The sequence below is a fragment of the Mercenaria mercenaria genome, chromosome 1, assembly GCF_021730395.1.
Source record: "Mercenaria mercenaria strain notata chromosome 1, MADL_Memer_1, whole genome shotgun sequence".
NCBI lineage: Eukaryota > Metazoa > Mollusca > Bivalvia > Venerida > Veneridae > Mercenaria > Mercenaria mercenaria.
The window spans coordinates 54,884,600-54,907,148 of record NC_069361.1 but is presented as its reverse complement, the minus strand read 5'-3'; the positions used below and the strand labels follow the sequence as shown (position 1 = coordinate 54,907,148).

The following is a 22,549-nucleotide window of genomic DNA, read 5'->3' as shown; positions in this document are numbered from 1 at the left end:
TATTATGTGAGGTTTTAAGTAGTACAGTAAACTTTGGTCTTGTTCAAAAACTGCTTTTATCTATATACAGTCAAACCTTTATTATTAAAGGCCACCTGTGAACAGAGACCACCTTTAATTTCAATAAACATCACCTGTAGATAAAGGCCACCCTGAAGTCTTCCAAAGATGGTATTAAAATACAGAACTGACTGTATCATAATTATACAGTACTGCAAAGGGGGAATAATCAACTATCTGAAACACTGTATTTTTTAAAATGAGTGAAAACATTAATTTTGGAAACTCAGGCTAAATCACTACTGCCTCACAGTAAAAGCCACCAACCAAAGAGAGTTTTATGTATGCCAGAGCAGCCACATTTTTAGATACCAGTATAGCAATAATTAACCCTTACTCTGCTAAATTTCTATAATGAACTTGTTCATCTTTCAATTTGGACAGTACCATTAACTGTTAAAAGGGGTACTTAACAAAAAGATACTGACTGAATGGCGAACAATGCAGACCAAGATCAGACTGCACGGATGTGCAGACTGATCTTGGTCTGCATTGGTCGCAAAGGCAGTATCACTTGCCCCCAGCAGGCTAAGGGTTAAAATATCATAATCTATTATTACATTCTCCATAATTATTGTCCTCTATGTTTTTCATGAAAAAAAATGCACTTTTAAACTAATCGATGGATCAACTTTGTGAAACAAGAGGACCATGATGGTCCTGAATCGCTCACCTGTTCCCATATGACCCAGTTTTGAGTTTGACGTCGTTTTTTCTATTATTTGACATAGTGACCTAGTTTTTGAGCTCAAGTGACCTAGTTTTGAACTTGACCTAGATATCATCAAGATAAAAATTCTGACCAATTTTCATGAAGATCCATTGAAAAATATGGCCTCTAGAGAGGTCAAAATTTTTTTATTATTTGACCTACTGACTTACTTTTTGAATGCAGTTGACCCAGTTTCAAACTTGAACTAGATATCATCAAGATGAACATTCAGACCAACTTTCATACAGATCCCATGAAAAGTATGACCTCTAGAGAGGTCACAAGGTTTTTCTATTATTTGACCTACTGACCTACTTTTTGATGACACGTGACCCACTTTCGAACTTGACCTAGATATCACCAAGATGAACATTCTGACCAATTTTTATGAAGGTCCATTCATAAGTATGGCCTCTAGAGAGGTCACAAGGTTTTTCTATTTTTATACCTACTGACCTAGTTTTTGACTGCACGTGACCCAGTTTCGAACTTGACCTAGATATCATCAAGCTGAACATTCAGACCAACTTTCATACAGATCCCATGAAAAATATGGCCTTTAGAGAGGTCACAAGGTTTTTCTATTATTTGACCTACTGACCTAGTTTTTGGCAACACGTGACCCAGTTTCGAACTTGACCTAGACATCATCAAGGTGAATGTTCTGACCAATTTTCATGATGATCTTATGAAATATATGGCCTCTAGAGAGGTCACAAGGTTTTTCTATTTTTAGACCTACTGACCTAGTTTTTGAAGGCACGTGACCCAGTTTCGAACCTGACCTAGATACCATCAAAGTGAACATTCTGACCACCTTTCATGAAGATCTTGTGAAACATATGGTCTCTAGAGAGGTCACAAGGTTTTTCTATTTTTAGACCTACTGACCTAGTTTTTGAAGGCACGTGACCCAGTTTCGAACTTGACCTAGACATCATCAAGATGAACATTCTGACCAACTTTCATGAAGACCTTGTGTAATATATGGCCTCTAGAGAGGTCACAAGGTTTTTCTATTTTTAGACCTACTGACCTAGTTTTTGAAGGCACGTGACCCAGTTTCGAACTTGCCCTAGATATCATCAAGATGAACATTCTGACCAACTTTCATAAAGATCCCACAAAAAATGTGACCTCTAGAGTGGTCACATGCAAAAGTTTACGCACGCACGGACGGACGACGGACGCTGCGCGATCACAAAAGCTCACCTTGTCACTATGTGACAGGTGAGCTAAAAAGTGAGGACAGAGCTTCTCAGGAGTGAAACACTGTTAACTTGTTAAAAATTTTCACAACAGTTTAAGACTAAAATAACAGTTTATCTGATAAAGTAGTATATTTTGAAAAGCTGAGAAAAATCCACCTTAACATGCCATTGATATGAAATAAAAGAAAATATAACGTAATGTCAAAGTGTTGAGTTACTTATTAGCAGTAGGTTTCTCTTTCTTCATATTAAACTCATTACGATCTAGTAAGCAGCTAGTCTGTGTAAAAAGTGTTTCTTTTTAAAATTTGTTTCAGTGTACTCCTTTATGCATCATTTGTGTTAAACTCTTATAAAATATTTATAAACATCATATGATGTGTGTGTGGTGCATGGGTGTATCCTGGATTTTTGATGAGATGGCTGAGGGAGTGTGTCTTTCTAGTGAGGTCCAGTTACGCATTTTTTGAAAATCATTCATCTTTTGTGCAAGCCCCAAAATATGATAAATATATCACTGTAATAGTATAATGACTTTGTACAAGCAATGTGTCACAAAGGCTTCATTAAGGCCTAGGGAGGGGAGTGGGGATTTCCCTCTGCTATAGAACATCATAATTATTAGGTTCTAAATGGAAACCCTCCTTTTAACAACTTCCACCTTCTAAATCAATCACTTATGAAACCCCTGAGGAGACTGCAAAATTCTTCTTAACCTTTACCCTGCTAAATTTCTAAAAGAACTGCAGGTCCATCGTTCAATTTGGACAATACCATTTATTATTCAAAGGGGTGTTCACTGAAAAATTACTGACTGAATAGCGAACAGTGCAGACCATGATTAGCCTGCACAGATGTGCAGGCTAATCTTGGTCTGCAGTGGTCGCAAAGGCAGAATAACTTGCCGTCAGCAGGCTAAAGGTTAAATAACAGAACTTGTCTCAAGATAAAGCTTAATATATGCCTGACATATTTTAGAGAGGGGACGCGTCTGGTCTGCTCACCTCCAGATCCACATATGTGGTGTATTTTAGGAAACTTTGTCATAGATACGCGAACATAAAGGCATGTACTTTAAACTTAAAATTTATATAATGACAGCAGTGTTATCGCGTTTGAATGCAGTGTACCATTTCGATCATCATATCATATTCTTTAACTTAGGTTGAGGTGAAAAATAAATAGGCCTTCTATCGCTTTTTTGTACATTGTATTTTTACTATGATTATTTATTAAGATTAACCTACAGATATCTTGCTATAAACATTTTAGCTCCACTTTCATGAAAGGTATATATAAATATGATCAATTAATAGTTTTATTATAAATGTTGACCTATACAATGTACTTCAAAATTTAACAATTCTGTTTTTTCTCATTGACAACATTTTACCTGTAAACTGTTGCAGTAAATGCAAAAGGTATTGACTCCAGTTTGGAGACCAGTCTGGCATAAAATGCATAAGAAAAGCCTATCAGTTGATACAGATTCTGATACTGGTCTTCGGTGCCAGAAATTAGGATTTGAAGACACTGGCCCAAATTATTCCTAAATCTGGTATAATAATAATAATAATCTCTTATACACCGGAGTCTATCAGCTTTCATTAATTAATTTTTGAGAATATTTCTTAGTCCAAATATGTCAATATTTTTACGACTAATGCTTACATCATGGGCTTCAGACTCGGTATTGTAGCAATGTACCTAAAAATTATCAACTAGCTAGGGGTATTTCAGAAAGATATATCATGTTACGGACATCAGCACTTCACTATGTATATAATAACAGTGGTGTAGTTTAGAGGTTTGAAGATGTAGATATGGAAAAGAAAGCATATAGATATTATGTTAGTCCATGTATTTTATACAAGAACCATTCAATTTCGTTTAACTGAACTCAGTACAAGTAGCTTTAACAGTAGCAAATTCTGGCAATATTCTATAAAATTTACAACATACAGTAAATCTGCCCTGTTGTTCCTGAATTTCACAACAGATTTGTTTCAAAATAAGCTAGAGCTATCACTAAACGTGATTCAAACCCCTAATAAATGTCTCATTTGAATATACACTGTACCTTCTATATTTGATCTGGGAGAAAATTTATAGTAATTCAAGAAAGAGCTTGAAAGCTTGTGCATTTCAGTTTATTTTGTCAGAGTTATGGGACCTGATATGTAAACTTGTCAAATGATTCTGTGAGCTTAAACTTGTGATCCTTAAAATCTGCTTAGAAGTTTCAAAGCAATATGTTAATTGGTTTCAGAGATGTACCATGAAAACACTGATTGTGAAAACACGGATGTGTCTGAGACTGATTTTGAAATTGACCAATGGCAAGTCTGCACAGTCAGAGACTGGTCTTCAAACTTTCATAACACCGGAGTCTGGACCCCAGCCTTTTGACTGTTATTCTCACGCTCTTCAGTCAAAGATATTAATGTATAGCAGTACCATCATTTGTGCTGACCAGTGGTTTTTTTTGTTGTTTTGTTCCATGGGTTTAGAATAAAGCATACCACTGTATGCTATTATCAGCCTATCATACTTTGCTGAATAGATAAAAATCATGCATTTCATAATTATACTCTCAAATGAAGTGTATTCAGACATCAAAAATATTTTTGTTCAGCATCATTTTATTGCAATGTTCATTATATCAGTACTATAATAGTGCATATTGGTTCATATCATGTTCTTTGTATCATATATGTTGAGTATATGTTTTTTCCTTGTACCTCTGAACAATTGAAATGAAATTTGAGAAATCCTGTACCATGCATTTATCAATTTAAACAAGCTCCTTAATACAATAGTTTAAACAATAGATGTAAGGTCTGTTGCAACTAGAGCATATTAAAACCAATATTGATAATAAAACGAAAGTCAGACTAAAAGCTAGAACAAGGTGTTTTTTTCCACAAAAACATATGGTCTCCCCCAATGTATAACTTTAGATCTGGCAGCCATTTTGTGCAGCGAAGCAGAAAGGGTCGGCAATATGCACAATTAGGCTTGATATTGATCAGTCCTGTGAAGTTTCGTCAAATCCCGCCAGCATTTTGACCTGTAAAAGCCACACAAGATTTTTCTATTTTTATCTCCGGTGGCCATTTTGTGCAGCAAAGCAGAACGTGCCGGCGATATGCAAAACTCGACTTGCTACTGATTACTCCTGTGATGTTTTATCGAAATTCAGCCAGCAGTTTGACCTGTGAAAGCCGAACAAGATTTTTCTATTTTTAGCTCTGGTGGCCATTTAGTGCAGTGAAGCAGAACATGCTAGCGATATGCACAACTAGGTTTGGTACTGATCATTCCTATGAAGTTTCTTCGAAATCTTGCCAGCAGTTTGATCTGTGAAAGCTTAATGCAGATGGATGGACAGACGGCAAAGGCAAAAACAATATGTATGGAGGAGACATAATAAAGAATAAGGTGAATAATGTGCAATAAGCTTATTTTGAGATAATGTATACTTCTGGTTTCAAGAAAATGTAAATATTTTGTGACTTTGTTGGAAGCAAAAGTAATGAAATTGACAAAACAGTTTGGCGGGAAACTTATCGGATGACATACAAAATGAAAGCACACAGTCAACAGTAGATGTTGATCATTGTACATCTATAAATGGCCTGTTTTATCTTGTAAGGTCACTGAAGAAAACCATGCAGACTTGTGAATAAACATTTGCTTATCTGTTTAGGGACACAAAGAGGTCAAAACAACACCTTATCAGGTTTTAAACAGACTTTCAACTCTCAGACAATATCATATAACTTCTCAGGGATTCCCCTGGCATCTTGAGTGTCAGCATATGTGCCAAATGTTTACAGCAATAAAGAAACTAGAGATGCTTTTGAGAAAAGCGCATGTCTCCCACAACTGCCTAATCATCTAAATAGTAAGTCAGTCTGCGCTTTCTTGGACCCGAAATGTACCCTATACTACTTGTGCATGTGCTTTCTTGCACCCAAAACATACCCTTTACTACTAATAAAAGTAGTATAGGGTACGGTTTGGGTGCACGAAAGCGCATGCGCTCCGAGGATTTTTCGGTAATTCAAGGGCCATAATTCCGAAGTGCCTGGGCCGATTTGGCTAGTTATCGAACCTGGCCAAGGTCTTATGGTCAGACACATTTTGTTCAAGTTTGGTGAAGATCGGGTGAGAAATGTTTGACTTAGAGTGCGGACAAGCTTTGTGACACACAGACACACACACACAGACTGGAGTAAATCAATATGTCTCCCACACCACTGTGTGGTGGGAGACATAACTAGCAACATACTTTTTTTCAGAAACAGGACATGACTTTAGTGTTTCTGGTTTGGCATGCAGCCAAAAATTTTAATATGTAAAATCATAAGTATAGTTTAATTATTCAGTAAAGTGAAGTACATGCTAGATCATACATGCAATGTATATCTGCCAGTCAATCAATTATAAACTACAGCTATCACTGAATGTGATTAATACCCTACACACTTTGTCAGAGAAGCTAAAGACCTTTAGCTCTGCCATTCACTGAGCAACCCAGAAAAAAACATTGCCATGCACATCTACATTTCACAGTAATCATGTGTATGAAGTTTCATTCGAATCCCTTCAAAAGGTTGCAGCTCAAGCAATACCACTTTTCAACAAAACAGACCTTCAGATGACTTCCATTTATCCCCCTGACTTTTGCTTGGGGTGGTATATTAAGTCCACAATTAATTGGGTTCATCACAAAATAAATACACAAAAATTACACTTGACTTTTATTAATTCCAATATAAAACATGCAAATACTTCTACAGAAACAATACACAATAGAATACAACACAAGAGGTGGGTTAAGTAAAATGTAAGTGAGAGATTTCACAAAATGGTGGGTTAGTCAATAGCAGTACAATTTATGTTAGTTTATAGCAACAGTCATGGATCGTCATTGTTTCCGCAGAGTGCATGTCTTTCCCTGCTTACTGCACCTGTATATACAGAACATGTCAACTAGATACAGATATTAGTGTTGATAAAATATTTACCTATAAGATGTCAACTTAAAATAGACTTGCATGTTGTCTATATATAGAATATGTCAACTTGATATAGACATTCCTCTTGATAAAAGAATTTACCTATTAGATATCAACTTGATATATACTTGCATATTGTCTATATATAGAACATGTCAACTTAAAACAGACATTACAAGATGTCAGCTTGATACAGACATGCATATTGCCTACATATAGAATATATCAACTTGAAACAGACATTATGTCAGCTTGAAAAAGACATGCAATGTAACATGTCATGCTGAAATAGACTATCAAGTGCTGATATAGACTTAAAAGTTGATAGAAAATTTATCCCCAAGATGAAAATAAAGTAATGAATATTTCAATCCTGAACTGCCAAACAATGGCATATCAACTTGATGTCATCAAGGTATTGGATCTGGAGTGACAATATTATCCATACATGATTTTGGGTTTTGTGTCTGTTATAGAAAGCCATTAATCCTATGAGCTTCTTTAATGGCTTGGGAATTTCTAAATAGTATATGAGGAAACACATGCGTAAAGACTTCGCCAACACTTAATACATGTGTAATACCTTATTATAATGGTTTGCCAATTTATTCAAGTCAAACAATTTAACTACATGCAGATATATTTTTGTATATACAGTGCAATGCCTCCAAACCAGATCCACAGGTGCTAGACATTATAGTCAAATATTTTACTTAATAAGCCTATATATGTATGTAAAGATATATACATATATAGGCTTGTTAAGTAAAATATTTGATTATTTGTCTAGCACCTGTGACCGGAACTCCTTAATAGTGAAGACAACTACAGACTACTTCCAGAGTAATTTCCCTATAAGCAGGAAAGATAATAAGAAGACCTTGCATTTGTTGTTATAAGATCTTAAATTACTTAAAGAAAATCAAGTACATGTACTGCAGATTGCATTTCTAACATCCTTAGTAGGCCAGTTCCCATCAATTACCAGAGTCAAAAAATTCTTTATGCTTCATCACAGATATTAATGTAAAGCAGTATCTTCATTCCATTAAAAAAGGTTTAAGGGAAATAAAAAAACATAGATGTTTCAAGTAGGCAATTTAGTTGGTAACTTCAAAATGGCTATTTTTTTTTTTTTTGCTCAATTACTGTTAAATTACCACAGAATAGAAAGAAACTCAGTTACAGACAGATCAGCAACATTTCAGATGTAAGAATTTAATTAAATCAAAGTTACAGCAAAAGGAATATTTGGCACTCTAAAGTCTATGTGTAAATATCAGACATTAAAGACCCTTTACTTTATATCTTCAGACTTTGAATGAAAGATGAATATTTTGTTATAAGCTAGTGAGGCAAAGAAAACATATGAGCAGTGCCATGGGAAAACCAACATAGTGGCTTTGCGACCAGCATGGATCCAGATCAGCCTGCGCATCTGCGCAGTCTGGTCAGGATCCATGCTGTTCGCTTTCAAAGCCAAATGGAATTAGAGAAACTAATAGCGAACAGCATGGATCCTGACCAGACTGCGCGGATGCGCAGGCTTGTCTGGATCCATGCTGGTCGCAAACCCACTATGTTGGTTTTCTCATGGCGCAGCTCATATTTAGAAAAGAATCTGACATGAAGTGGTAGAAATTATAAAATACGAAGAAAACAAAAGCTGGTATATGCTAAATACATGCACTTATTTATGCACAGTACTTACCATGTCTACACCTGTAAATGAGAAAGTTCCATCCAGACTCCTGAAACAGTGAGCCTTCCAGGTTGTCTGAAAATAGAAAACATAGAGTAAAATAGTAGTTTTCTTAATGACAATCAAAAAAATTATCTAACAGACATATTCTGTTGTACATGTGCAAACTGGTCCTTGCAAATAAATGGAATTATTACACATGTATTTTCAATCTCCATGTACTTACATAAGGACCCGAGAGGTCAATATTTTTCCATATTGACATACAAATGTCATATCTGGGGTGTGAGGATATTTATTTCCTATAATTCGTAATAAGCATTTGATGAAAACAGACCAATAATCCAATCAAGTGTCTAGTAATACATGAATGCACATGATTTCATTCACAGTCTAATTTATTTTACAATGTCAAAGACCAGTCTGAAACTCCAGCACCTGATTGGTTGTATTTAAACAAAAAATTGAAATTGTGTGACTGAATGATTTTCAACATCCAAGGTGCTTCTGTAAATACATCATAAAAATTCTGCTCATTGTGTAACCCATATCAGTATGAAATCTCAGTGTATTTGTTGCTACCATTACTTACTGGACTCATTGCGCTATTGGCATTAAGTGGACAACTAGTCACTTTTCCCGTTGCGTAGTCAGACTTCATACACGTTGATTCGCCCATCTGGAAGGTCACAGCATAGTTCATTCCTGCTACAACCTGTAAAAAAAATGTAAATTAATGGCTAAATGATTTTATGATTTTTGGAATATAGCACGTCTTGATTATAGAATATGGAATTTTAGTAGAATTCTTCTTATATCGGGAGACATTTCGTGTACATTTTGTTATCAAATATTTACATGTTCTTAGAGATACTATTTAGATTTTTAGACTTAAAATCTGCATAAAAAAAGATACTATTTTATATGTATATAATAGTGCTTCCAATGTTGGCCGAAGTACAACAACACTAAAAGAAGAAAACACAGATCACTGCTACAGAGAATTCACAAATTCTGTACCCAAGGAGAATTTGTATTCATTTACCAACGAGAAAGACTTGTGAAGTTTTTTCAGGGCCTAGAACCAAGCAATCTACCGTAGAATTCTCACAAGTCACAATGTAACTTCTATGATAACTGATACCTCTAAAAAGCATATATGAGCCTCATCATGAGAAAACCAACATAGTGGCTTTGTGACCAGCATGGATCCAGACCAGCCTGAGCATCCGTAACAAACTTTTAAGTAAAATTCACCTTCATTTTACGTTCAAAATTTTTAAATACAATTCATATCCCCACGAAAAATCAGTTTGGTGAAAACCTCAAAATTGAGTGCCTATGAAATCAAATGAGTTCACAATATGCAAAAACATTTATTCAGAACTCAGCTTTTACTTTTCTCTGCAGAGGTAATTTTGAGTTTAGCGCCATTTTGGAACAGTATTTCTGTTATGTAATGGCGGACAGTTAACCTAACCAGTGTTCTGGACTAGCACTAATCTGTTCCCCGCAAGTAACTGCCAACTTAACCACATCAGTCAGAATTGGAGAACGTAATGACTTCTGACACAATGTCTTTTATCAATTAATCAAGGAGAACAAACGCCTTGCCTGGCGATCAAAGTCAGGACTTGTAACCACAGATCTGTGCTCCCGCTATTGCACTAAGTGGGCGGGCTTCATATATATTCAAGGACAGAAGAAATGGCCAAATGGTCCTGTACGTCAATACTCAATGCTTACCTGTTGTTGAGCAGAAACGATGCCAACTTTGACCATTCTGAACATACTGTTGGACATGGCATTCACTCTTTCTACAGACAAGGACAGACACTGCTGTACCTGAGGAGAGTTCACATCAACATTGTTGTAACCTCCGAGCAACTGACGTCTTGCATGTTTGCAGGTATTTTGAGTGACCTGTGTTGTGTTGGTCCATGGCTGGTCCCATACAACAACTGTACAGGTTGCCTAGACAGGAAGAAAAAAATCTACAAATTAAAGAAGTTACATTATATATTAAGTATTTAATTAAAACAAAAGCTTGACCTTGAAAAATCATTACATTTTCATATTTCATACTTGCAGAAAATAATTATAAATGATTCAACAACTGTCTTCTCTTCAGGACATTGCACCAACAAAGTCAAATGTTGGGAATCAGTTGTGATTAAAACTAGGTACTGTCAAACCTGTCTATAAAGACCACTCTTGGGAGAGCCAAATATCAATAACTTTGATACTTTTAATTACAACTACATTTGATTACACTGAATATGCATCAGTAATTGATTGCATTTCATTCCTCCATTAATCAGAGAATAATCAGAAGTAATCATAATTACAGGTAGAAAATTCACTGTAATTGATTACATTACATCACAAGTAATCAGACTGAGGTGTGTAATCAAATACTATTGAATACTTGTTTTTGAGTAATCAATTACAGGTGATTACAATTACTGTATTCAGTTACCCCAAGCCTGTCCACTATCCCACCCCCTTCCCCATTTTCTCTAACTGATTGCAGAGTCCTAGCAGAATCCCTGTATGAAAATACCTATAAACACAGATGGCTGGATCTCACCAAATTAATTAGTTATAAATATATTAATGCTTCATTTGGAAGTAAGAAAGTTGCCATAAACAAGAGGACCAGGATGGTCCTGAATCGCTCACCTCTTCCCACATGACCCAGTTTTGAGTATGACGTCGTTTTTTCTATTATTTGACATAGTGACCTAGTTTTTGAGTTCATGTGACCCAGTTTTGAACCTGACCTAGATATTATTAAGATAAAAATTCTGACCAATTTTCATGAAGATCCACTGAAAAATATGGTCTCTAGAGAGGTCACAAGGTTTTTCCATTATTTGACCTATTGACCTAGTTTTCGAAGGTACGTGACCCTGTTCTGAACTTTACCTAGATATCATCAAGGTGAACATTCTCACTAATTTTCATGAAGATCTCATGAAAAATATGGCCTCTAGAGAGGTCACAGGGTTTTTCTATTTTTATACCTACTGGCCTAGTTTTTGATGGCACGTGACCCAGTTTCGAAACTGAACTAGATATCATCAAGGTGAACATTCAGATCAATTTTCATGAAGATCCATTGAAAAATATGGCCTCTAGAGAGGTCAAAAGATTTTAATAATTTTAGACCTACTGGCCTAGTTTTTGACCGCACATGACCCTGTTTCGAAATTGACCTAGATTTCATCAAGATGAACATTCAGACCAATTTCCATACAGATCCCCTGAAAAATATGGCCTTTAGATAGGTCACAAGGTTTTTCTATCATTTGACCTACTGACCTAGTTCTTGATGGCACGTGACCCACTTTCGTACTTGACCTAGATATCATCAAGATGAACATTCAGACCAACTTTCATACAGATCCCATGAAAAATATGGCCTCTAGAGAGGTCACAAGGTTTTTCTATTTTTAGACCTACTGACCTAGTTTTTGACCGCACGTGACCCAGTTTCAAACTTGACCTAGATATCATCAAGATGAACATTCAAACCAACTTTCATACAGATCCCATGAAAAATATGGCCTCTAGAGAGGTCACAAGGTTTTTCTATTATTTGACCTACTGACCTAGTTTTTGATGGCACGTGACCCACTTTCGAACTCGACCTAGATATCATCAAGATGAACATTCAGACCAACTTTCATACATATCCCATGAAAAATATGGCCTCTAGAGAGGTCACAAGGTTTTTCTATTATTTGACCTACTGACCTAGTTTTTGACGGCACGTGACCCACTTTCAAACTTGACCTAGATATCATCAAGGTGAACATTCTGACCAATTTTCATGAAGATCTCATGAAATATATGGCCTCTAGAGAGGTCACAAGGTTTTTCTATTTTTAGACCTACTGACCTAGTTTTTGACCGCACGTGACCCAGTTTCGATCTTGACCTAGATACCATCAAGATGAACATTCAGACCAACTTTCATATAGATCCCATGAAAAATATGGCCTTTAGAGAGGTCACAAGGTTTTTCTATTATCTGACCTATTGACCTAGTTTTTGAAGGCACGTGACCCAGTTTCGAACTTGTCCTAGATATCATCAAGGTGAACATTCTGACCAATTTCCATGAAGATCTTGTGAAAAATATGGCCTCTAGAGAGGTCACAAGGTTTTTCTATTTTTAAACCTACTGACCTAGTTTTTGATGGCACGTGATACAGTTTCGATCTTGACGTAGATATCATCAAGATGAACATTCTGACCAATTTTCATGAAGATCTTGTGAAATATATGGCCTCTAGAGAGGTCACAAGGTTTTTCTATTTTTAGACCTACTGACCTAGTTTTTGATGGCACGTGACCCAGTTTCGAACCTGACCTAGATATCATCAAGATGAACAATCTGACCAACTTTCATAAAGATCCCATTAAAAATGTGACCTCTAGAGGGGTCACAAGCAAAAGTTTACGGACGGACGGACGGACGCACGCACAGACGGACGGACGACGGACACCGCGCGATCACAAAAACAGCAAGATTACATAATGACTACTTTAATGAAATAACTTGTAATCATAAAATACATTGTACTGCAGATTTTGGTTACTGCTCATAACATTTTATTTCTCTTGGTTTCTTTTTCTTTTTTCTTTTTGCTCAGGTTTGAAGTTTAACCAGCTCATTTGAGGTCATTTGGTAATCCCACTAGATTATGCAAACTACCCAGAATACTATATCACTTTAAGTATTTATTACATGCAAACAACAACAACATTCACTGGATTAGTTATAAAATCAGAACTTTATCATTTTTAAGGCTCCCCTGCAGGCATTTTTTGAGCCATGTGTATGTGCATGGGTTGAACCATCAACCCTCTGGAAGCACATACAGATGTGTGACAGAAAAGTAACAACCTTAATCCAATTGGCAACAGAGTCCTATTTCATGTCTCTTTTACTTGAATATTTGATAGGCAACATCTTACATCCACTGCCGGGAATCACATGATCAAAATAATCTCTAAACCAAAATAAATTTACGAATAATATGGGATAATATTGAAGAATCTTTTGCTGAAAATCTAAAATATAGCCTATCATATGCCAACATACATGTATCCTAAAACTACAACAATTTCAATCACAATTACCTTCTGATTATCTGGAACACTTCAAGAAACTGATACTTATTATTTTCCTTAGTGTTTGTAATTACAGGATATCTATCATTATTGTCAACTACATGATAATTTAACAATTTTCATTAGTCACATGATAGGCTATGTTTAAATTTCATTTCTTATCATGACAGGAAATTTATTCATGTTCTTCAAAATATAAGTCTGGTTTAGAGATTATTTTGATCATGTGATTCCCCACAGTGACATCACTCAATATAAATTCATGCTGTGCAGCATATTAGATTTCAAGGGCTGAATGCAAAACTCTTGTATCTTCTTCTTTATTCGTATACTGTTAGTGAACTACAATAGTTTCCCACTCAGCCCTCAATTTGTAGGAATTAAGCTGCATGATATTTGTGACATTTCTAAAAATAGAATACCTATTACCCATCTACAGCAGTATATTATTACTTACCCCATTAATTAGCAGGGTGTATCTGATGTTGAGTCCTGAAACAACCTGAAATAATTATTAGAATAAAATTAATTCTTGTCATGATTAAAGGATTGCATTTAAACAAACAACAAGAGATCACAGAGTGATCTTGGCGCCCACCAATGTGCCATTTCTGAGTGTTCCAAATTTCTAGACTTGACCAGCTCAAGGTCAAATTTCATTTCCGTACACAACACTGTGCATGTGGTCCAAATTCGAAAGCTGTAGCTGGAGAAATGTGAAAGTAGGTCACTAGGTCAATGTCAAGGTCAAAGTTTGTTTCGGTACACAATCCTATGCATGTGGTCCAAATTTGAAGCTCGACCTTCAAAAATGTGAAAGTAGGTCACTAGGTCAATGTAAAGGTCAAAGTTTGTTTCGGTATACAAAACTATGCATGTAGTCCAAATTTGAAGGCTGTAGCTTGAAAAATGTAAAAGTAGGTCACTAGGTCAAAATCAAGGTCAAATATTTTTTTGGAATACAAAACTATGCATGTGGTCCAAATTTGAAGCCTGTACCTTAAAAATGTGAAAGTAGGTCACTAGGTCAATGTAAAGGTCAAAGTTCATTTCAGTACACAAAACTATGCAAGTGGTCCAAATTTGAAGGCTGTAGCTTGAGAAATGTGAAAGTAGGTCACTAGGCCAAAATCAAGGTCAAATTACACTTCAGAACACAAATCTATGCATGTGGTCCAAATTCAAAGCCTGTACCTTCAAAAATGTGAAAGTAGGTCACTAGGTCAATGTGAAGGTCAAAGTTTTTTTCAGTACACAAAACTATGCATGTGGTCCAAATTTGAAGGCTGTAGCTCGAGAAATGTGAAAGTAGGTCACTAGATCAAAATCAATGTCAAATTTAATTTTGAAACACAGAACTATGCATATGGTCCAAATTTGACGCCTGTACCTTCAAAAATGTGAAAGTAGGTCACTAGGTCAAAATCAAGGTCAAAGTTTTTTCCAGTGCACAAAACTATGCATGTGGTCCAAATTTGAAGGCTGTAGCTACAGAAATGTGAAAGTAGGTCACTAGGTCAAAATCAAGGTCAACTCATGTCAAGGTTCATCTTGCCACTCAAAAATATACATGTGGTCCAAATTTGAAGGCTGTAGCTACAGAAATGTGAAAGTAGGTCACTAGGTCAAAATCAAGGTCAACTCATGTCAAGGTTCATCTTGCCACTTAAAAATATACATGTGGTCCAAATTTGAATGTTGTAGTTATTGACAAGAACATTTTAAAAGCTTTTCCCTATACAAGTCTATATGAACCATGTGACCCCCGTGGCGGGGCCATTTTTGACCCTAGGGGCATAATTTGAACAAACTTGGTAGAGAACCACTAGATGATGCTACATTACAAGTATCAAAGCCCTAGGCTTTGTGGTTTGGACAAGAAGATTTTCAAAGTTTTTTCCCTATATAAGTCTATGTAAACCATATGACCCCAGGGCGAGGCCATATTTGACCCTAGGGGTATAATTTGAACAATCTTAGTTGAAGACCACTAGATGATGTCACATACAAAATATCAAAGCCCTAGGCCCTGTGGTTTTGGACAAGAGGTTATTCAAAGTTTTTCCCTATATAAGTCTATATAAACCATGTGACCCCAAGGGCGGAGCGATATTTGACCCCAGAGAAATAATTTGAATCATCTTGGTAGAGGACCACTAGATGATGCTTCATACCAAATATCAAAGCCCTAGGCTCTGTGGTTTTGGACAAGAAGGTTTTCAAAGTTTTTCCCTATATAAATCTATGTAAAATATAGAAATAAACAAAGGGCCATAACTCACTCATAAATTGTTGAACCAGTCTGATTTTCAGGGGGACACAACTAGGGTACCAATATATCATTCCGACAAAGTTTGGTCAAAATCCCCCCAGTAGTTTCTGAGGAGATGCGATAACGAGAAATTGTTAACGGAAACGGAAGGACGGAAGGACGGACGTCGGACCACGGACGCAGAGTGATTTGAATAGCCCAACATCTGATGATGGTGGGCTAAAAATCAAAATATGAAATTTCCAAAGCACTGCGAAAAGATTTTTTCCCAGTTGATTAGTTTAACAGTTGAAACTTAGCATCTCAGACTCTCTTGAAATTCCATCTATAATCTTAAAGAAATTTTCAAGCCCTTCAAAATTCTGTCTAAAGTATTGTACTGTTACTCATTTTGTCTAAGTCAACATTCTGTGGTTTTGTTTATGTTGGAGTGAATCTGAAGTCCCTTCAGTCTAAATCTTATTCCTTTACATCATGGGATCAGGTAAAAAATTCTGGCTTATACAAATGCAAGATTAAACAAAATAATAAAATCAATTAAAAAGAAATGTGTCAAAAATTGCTTTAAATCCTCAAAATGTTTATACAAACATATATGTCAAGTTTAACTGTACACATATACATGTATGAGACTACTGAAACACATAAGCAACAAACATAAGCAAACAACATCTGTAACAAAATCATTTCAAGGCAAATTTACCTCGACAAAATGTAGTGAAATGCCTAGTCCTTTGGAATTCAAGATACCGAGTATCTTTCCTAAGGTCAATTCTGGTAATCTCAAAGTAATATGAGCCATGCCATGGGAAAACCAACATAGTGGGTTTGCGACCAGCATGGATCCAGACCAGCCTGCGCATCCGCGCAGTCTGGTCAGGCTCCATGCTGTTCGCTTTTAAAGCCTATTGGAATTAGAGAAACTGTTAGCAAACAGCATGGATCCTGACCAGACTGCGCGGATGCGCAGGCTGGTCTGGATCCATGCTGGTCGCAAACCCACTATGTTGATTTTCTCATGGCGCGGCTCAATTATTATAATTGGTCTTTCTGGAAATTGAGTTTCAATGTGATTTTTTTTGTTTCTTAACTTTCAGCATTATGACACAGAAGATATTCTTCTGCAATATTTTCACAAAGGGAAACCCAAGATGCAGTTTTTTCATGAGTGGCACAGCCAAAAGTGAAAATAGAAGACATGGCATTCACGACATTAAAAACCAACAAATTTTCTATTTCTTTCAAACATTAGCTGGCTTTTGTCCATAATAAATTATTATAAGCCTTTTTCTACCAGTGAAATTATTTGATATTTTCTGAAAATATCAGATATATTTTGCCCTTATTTTTTAATAAAATTCACTATAAAAGTGTAATAAATTTTCTGGTGTTGAAGGTAACTCACAACGACACTTCAAAAGTGAAATGGTCACAATATACTTCAAACAGGACATGCTTCAACAGTGTCAAAGAGTATTCTGCTTTGATTCACTGAGATATTCTGTTATAACATGGGTTATCTGAAGCTCTTCCTATTCAGCCAGTCAAAATAAAGACCAAAATATATCACCTGAGTTTCAACTTTTTGGACTGTGTATTGAGTCGAGTCCAGCTGAGTACTTGACTGCAAAGTTGCAAGCATTTCTGTGTATTTTTGGATCTCATCTTGGCCTTTTTGCTCACTGTACCCTCCAGCCAGCATACCACCAAGCTGACGTTTTCCATTCTGTGCACATGTATTGTCATGTACGGATCTCGTGCCGGTCCATGACTGATCAAATATAACCAGATGACACGTTCCCTGTATAGCAAAAAAAAAAAATACAAAGCTTAGATTCTGCACATGTGGGTTCAAGAATCAAAACAATTGTAACAGTTATAAAATCTTGACAAACACTATTAACAACTAGAGCAGTCAATGGAGACGGTGTGCTCGGCATTTTTGACACTGGGCACGTCTGAGGAAGCTGGAGCTGTCATTGGAGTGTTTAATTTCTCCAATGCGGAGGAAGATACTGGACAACAGCTTAAGTCTTGGGTCAAATGTATTTAGTAATAACAGAGATAGAGAAGTGTATCAAAACATTAAACAGAGAAGTGTATCAAAACATTAAATAAGTATAAAAGGGACATAATTCATGGAAAATTTCTGCAAAAGTAATGCACCATGACATTATGTCATATCATTCATTGGCTAATAATGTGGATCAACTATTTTAAGTTTGAATCAAATAATACAGCTGATGTGCATCACAACTTGAACCTAACATTCTTGTAAAAAGGGGGCATAACTCATAGCATTTTGGTGCCAGCATCATGAACATTATGTCATATGATGTGGATGACCATGTGAAACAACCATTTTAAAGTTCGAATAAATCCATTTAGTAACAACAAAGATATAGTGAAAGAAAGGCATCAAAATTTAACTGAAATTCTAAGTAAAAAGGGGACATAATTCAATAAATATTGTGCCAAAATTATGGACTTTGCGTCATATCATGAGAATGATGATCTGGAAGAACTTCTTTATTATAATAACATGAATAAAATTCATTAAGTAATAACAAAGATAAACTAAAAGTCCACCAACATTAAACTGAAATTCTAAGTAAAAAGGGGGCATAATCATTTTGGTGCCAGAGCTATGACTGGGTGATGATGAGCTATAACTTTTTTAAGTTTGAATCAAATCTGTTTGGTATTACCAGATATAGAGTTAAAGTGCATCTATACTTTAACCTGAAATTTTATATAAAAAGTGGGCATAATTCATAAAATACTGCTTCAAGAATTATGGCCCTTGTGCCAGATAATGTTGGTGTGATGAAAAATATCCAATTATAAGTTTCAAGCGAATCCAGTGAGTGATTACACAGATAAAGAGAACTAGATGCCCACGGGCAACATGTCGAGCCCGCCAGCTGTCAAAAGGACTGGGAGTTGCACAAGACACTCTGTATCACTGCCCGTCTCTAGATTTGCCATGGAATTCTATGGAAATCCATGGAAAATATTCCATGGAGTATTCGGACTACCAATTTACATCATTTTTTTTATGAAACAAAAATACGAAAAAAAAATCCGTGGAGTTCCATGGATTTCAATGGAATGCCAGAGTACCGTGGAAATCCATGGCTTTCCATGGAAATCCACGGCTTTCCGTGGTACACCACAGATGACCGTGGAAACCAGCGAAATTCCATGGCAATCCGTGGAGTATTCGGACGGCATGCCATGGCAAATAACTGTGGAAATCCGCGGAAATACCAAGGAAACTTGTTGGTGACATAACTGGACTGAAAGGAAAATCAGAAACCATTATGTCATATCTTAACCCTTTACTTCATACAGATACAATAGTATTGATTATTGATACCCAATACACTCAGTTGCATTATCTGTACACTATCTCCATACAGGTTATTGGAGAAAAATGCAAAATTTATACCTGTGTTACTCAGATCAAAATTAGTCTATGAATACTTGTTTTAACCATTTAGTGTCCAACATAATTTATTTTTAGAATTAAATTTCCTTTCTGATGGTATATTTTTCATAATTTTGTGATAAATATTTTTCACAATAGAAAGCTACAAACCTAAGACCTTAGAATATTATTATAATTTAGCTGTTTTATGCATGTGATACAACAGAAAAGAAATATTTTTACTGTTACAAATGCACAATTTTATTAATTGAAGGTAAATGAAAGACTAGAAAGGTCTATATTAAGTGATTTTCAAAATAAGCAAACCCATTTAATTAATCATTAAAATCTACACCCCTACCAAAGTTACAGAACTTCATAGATCATAAAATTAATTAATTACATAATGTTTTGATAAGAAGTACTGATCAAAGACACTTTCTATAAAATTTGTTGATCCACATCATAAATAAGGATGCAAACAACACCCTATTGCTTTGTTTTGACAGCTGTGCACAATAAACACACTTCCAAGGGGCCCAGGTCAATTAGCATAAATTCCATAATGTTGACAAGTGATCTATGGATTTTAATGGTTGTTATGGTAACCACATCTTTTATTACACCAATCTTATGTCTCACTTTTACATAATTTGCCATAGTTGAATGATAGAATGCAAATAATAACTTGTTTTTGGGTCATCTATTTACTTTTCCATCCATCAATAGCTGTCCTAATATATATAAAGTCAGTGTGATTTTCAGAAAATGCCACCTGAATTAAAAGTGATAATTATCAATAAATTACAATTATAACCACAAGTTTTTCTGAAACTGATCTTTTATTAACAGTTTAAACTTCACAAATATGCTTTTGTGGGCTTCATTGCCAATATATTTTATTGGTATTTTGCATTTAAATTATCAGTGTAGTAGAATGCGATAAAAGGAGTATCTATGGAGTAATGCATAGATGCGTTAAAAGGAGTATCTATGGAGTAATGCATAGATGCGTTAAAAGGAGTATCTATGGAGTAAAGGGTTAATTTATAATTTCATAATAGTCTGTAGTATAACAAAACTGCTTATGAATTTTGACATTTCTTCACTAGGCGACAGAAAATAGTACAAACAATATGGAGCTAAAATGTCACCAGTTTCTATTCAGTTCCACTGTCATTGAAAATAGTACAAACAATATGGAGCTAAAATGTCACCAGTTTCTATTCAGTTCCACTGTCATTGTAGTATATCAATGTTTTCCACTGTTTGTCATAATGCAATATAGTCGGTATAAGGTATGCCATCATTTTCAACTGAATGTAACTATTGGTTGAGAAATTTTCTGTCACTGTTGGCCACCATCAGTTTAAAATACCATGTAGTTTCATTAACTACCACAAAGCCATCATTTGCCATCAGCTGCTTCACTGCATTAACCTGTAGAAATAATAAACCAAGAGATATTAAACCAATTAAACCATAAAAGCAGTTTCTTCATTAGTTTTGTCCTTACTTCATAATTTCAAAATTAAATGGTATTCAAAGAAGTGCTTCTTTATCATACAGGCAATACTGCAGATTTAAGCAAGTAATAACATTACTTATTATATTTTCAAGAAAATATATTTTTCAATTTGATTTCAAATGTAGGTAGAATAAGGTTCCATAAAAAAAGGCATGCAGACAGATATTAAATGTTTTGGGGTAGTGATCAATAGGTTCAACTTATGCATTACTATTTTTGTATAAATGGTGACCTAATTGAAATTCTACCAGTTACCTGCACTAACACCAATGTGTGTTGACTACCAAGTGATAACTTAATTTGGTACTTTTTTAATCATTATATAAAATATTGGTCTGGACTTGATATAAGGGAGATAATTATAAAACCTGTCGTGGGTTCTGCTGGAAATTATAAAGCTGATCCATTCAGTTGTGTTCGGGGAAATTTTTTTTTTTTTTTTTGATGTCGCACCGACACATGATAGGTCATATAGCGACTTTCCAGCTTTAATGGTGGAGGAAGACCCCAGGTGCCCCTCCGTGCATTATTTCATCACGAGGGGGCACCTGGGTAGAACCACCGACCTTCCGTAAGCCAGCTGGATGGCTTCCTCACATGAACAATTCAACGCCCCGAGTGAGGCTCGAACCCACATCGATGAGGGGCAACTGATTTGAAGTCAGCGACCTTAACCACTCGGCCACGGAGGCCCCCTCGGGGAAAATTGTCAGTTGCCCACTTTCAATCAAACATAGAACAATGGTAGTGTGTACATATATTTATAGTACTATAGTAACTACTTACATGTCTTTGAATTGTTGGATGGAGTCTCCTTTGAACACAATACATAATTACATTGGGTCACTAAACTGAATTATCTGCATTCATTCATTCATGTATGCTGTTTATATACTCCTGAAAAACAGATATAGTTTAAAACCTAGATGTCCATAAAAAAATGTTGGTTTATTATTTATTAGGTATGTCAATGACCTGAAATTAAAACTATACATCATGATGAATAATGGGGCCAAAAATATCTTATCAGCAGCTTTTTGCAGATGTGGCATATTATTATTATTCAGCATAAATATCTGCACATTTAACCAAATTTCTAACTTTACCCTTGGATAAGATTATATAACAAAAATTGTTTTCGAATTTTGGCACACATTTAAAACATACAAATTTTGTAATACAATTTAAGTGTATAATGTCAACTTTTTATTTTATTTAATTTCATGGAAGGTTTGATATTACATTAACAAAAATATCTTTTTCTAAAATTGTCTCCCTGAACATCATAAATATATAATTATGTAATAGTATTCTGTAAGACTCCTCTTAAATGAACACATACATCTGTACATTATAACCAATTTTCATTTACTTGTACATTCCAGTTTATATTAAATGTTAGACATAGATTTTCATAAGTAGGCTCCTTAATAATTTAATGTTGGAGCCAAGGGACCAGACATCAACT

At 35.4% G+C, this 22,549-nt stretch overlaps 1 protein-coding gene across 1 annotated transcript in view; it reads right to left on the bottom strand.

Moving 5' to 3' along the window:
* Nucleotides 1-22,549, bottom strand: part of LOC123566447 (uncharacterized) — a 54,148-nt gene that overhangs the window by 20,394 nt on the left and 11,205 nt on the right. The window contains exons 3-7 of the mRNA XM_053548169.1: nt 17,694-17,924; nt 14,309-14,353; nt 10,456-10,683; nt 9,302-9,424; nt 8,719-8,784 (exon numbers count right to left, since the gene is read on the bottom strand). Of these exons, the coding sequence (XP_053404144.1) occupies nt 8,719-8,784; nt 9,302-9,424; nt 10,456-10,683; nt 14,309-14,353; nt 17,694-17,924 (693 nt within the window). The remainder of the gene's footprint in view (nt 1-8,718; nt 8,785-9,301; nt 9,425-10,455; nt 10,684-14,308; nt 14,354-17,693; nt 17,925-22,549) is intronic.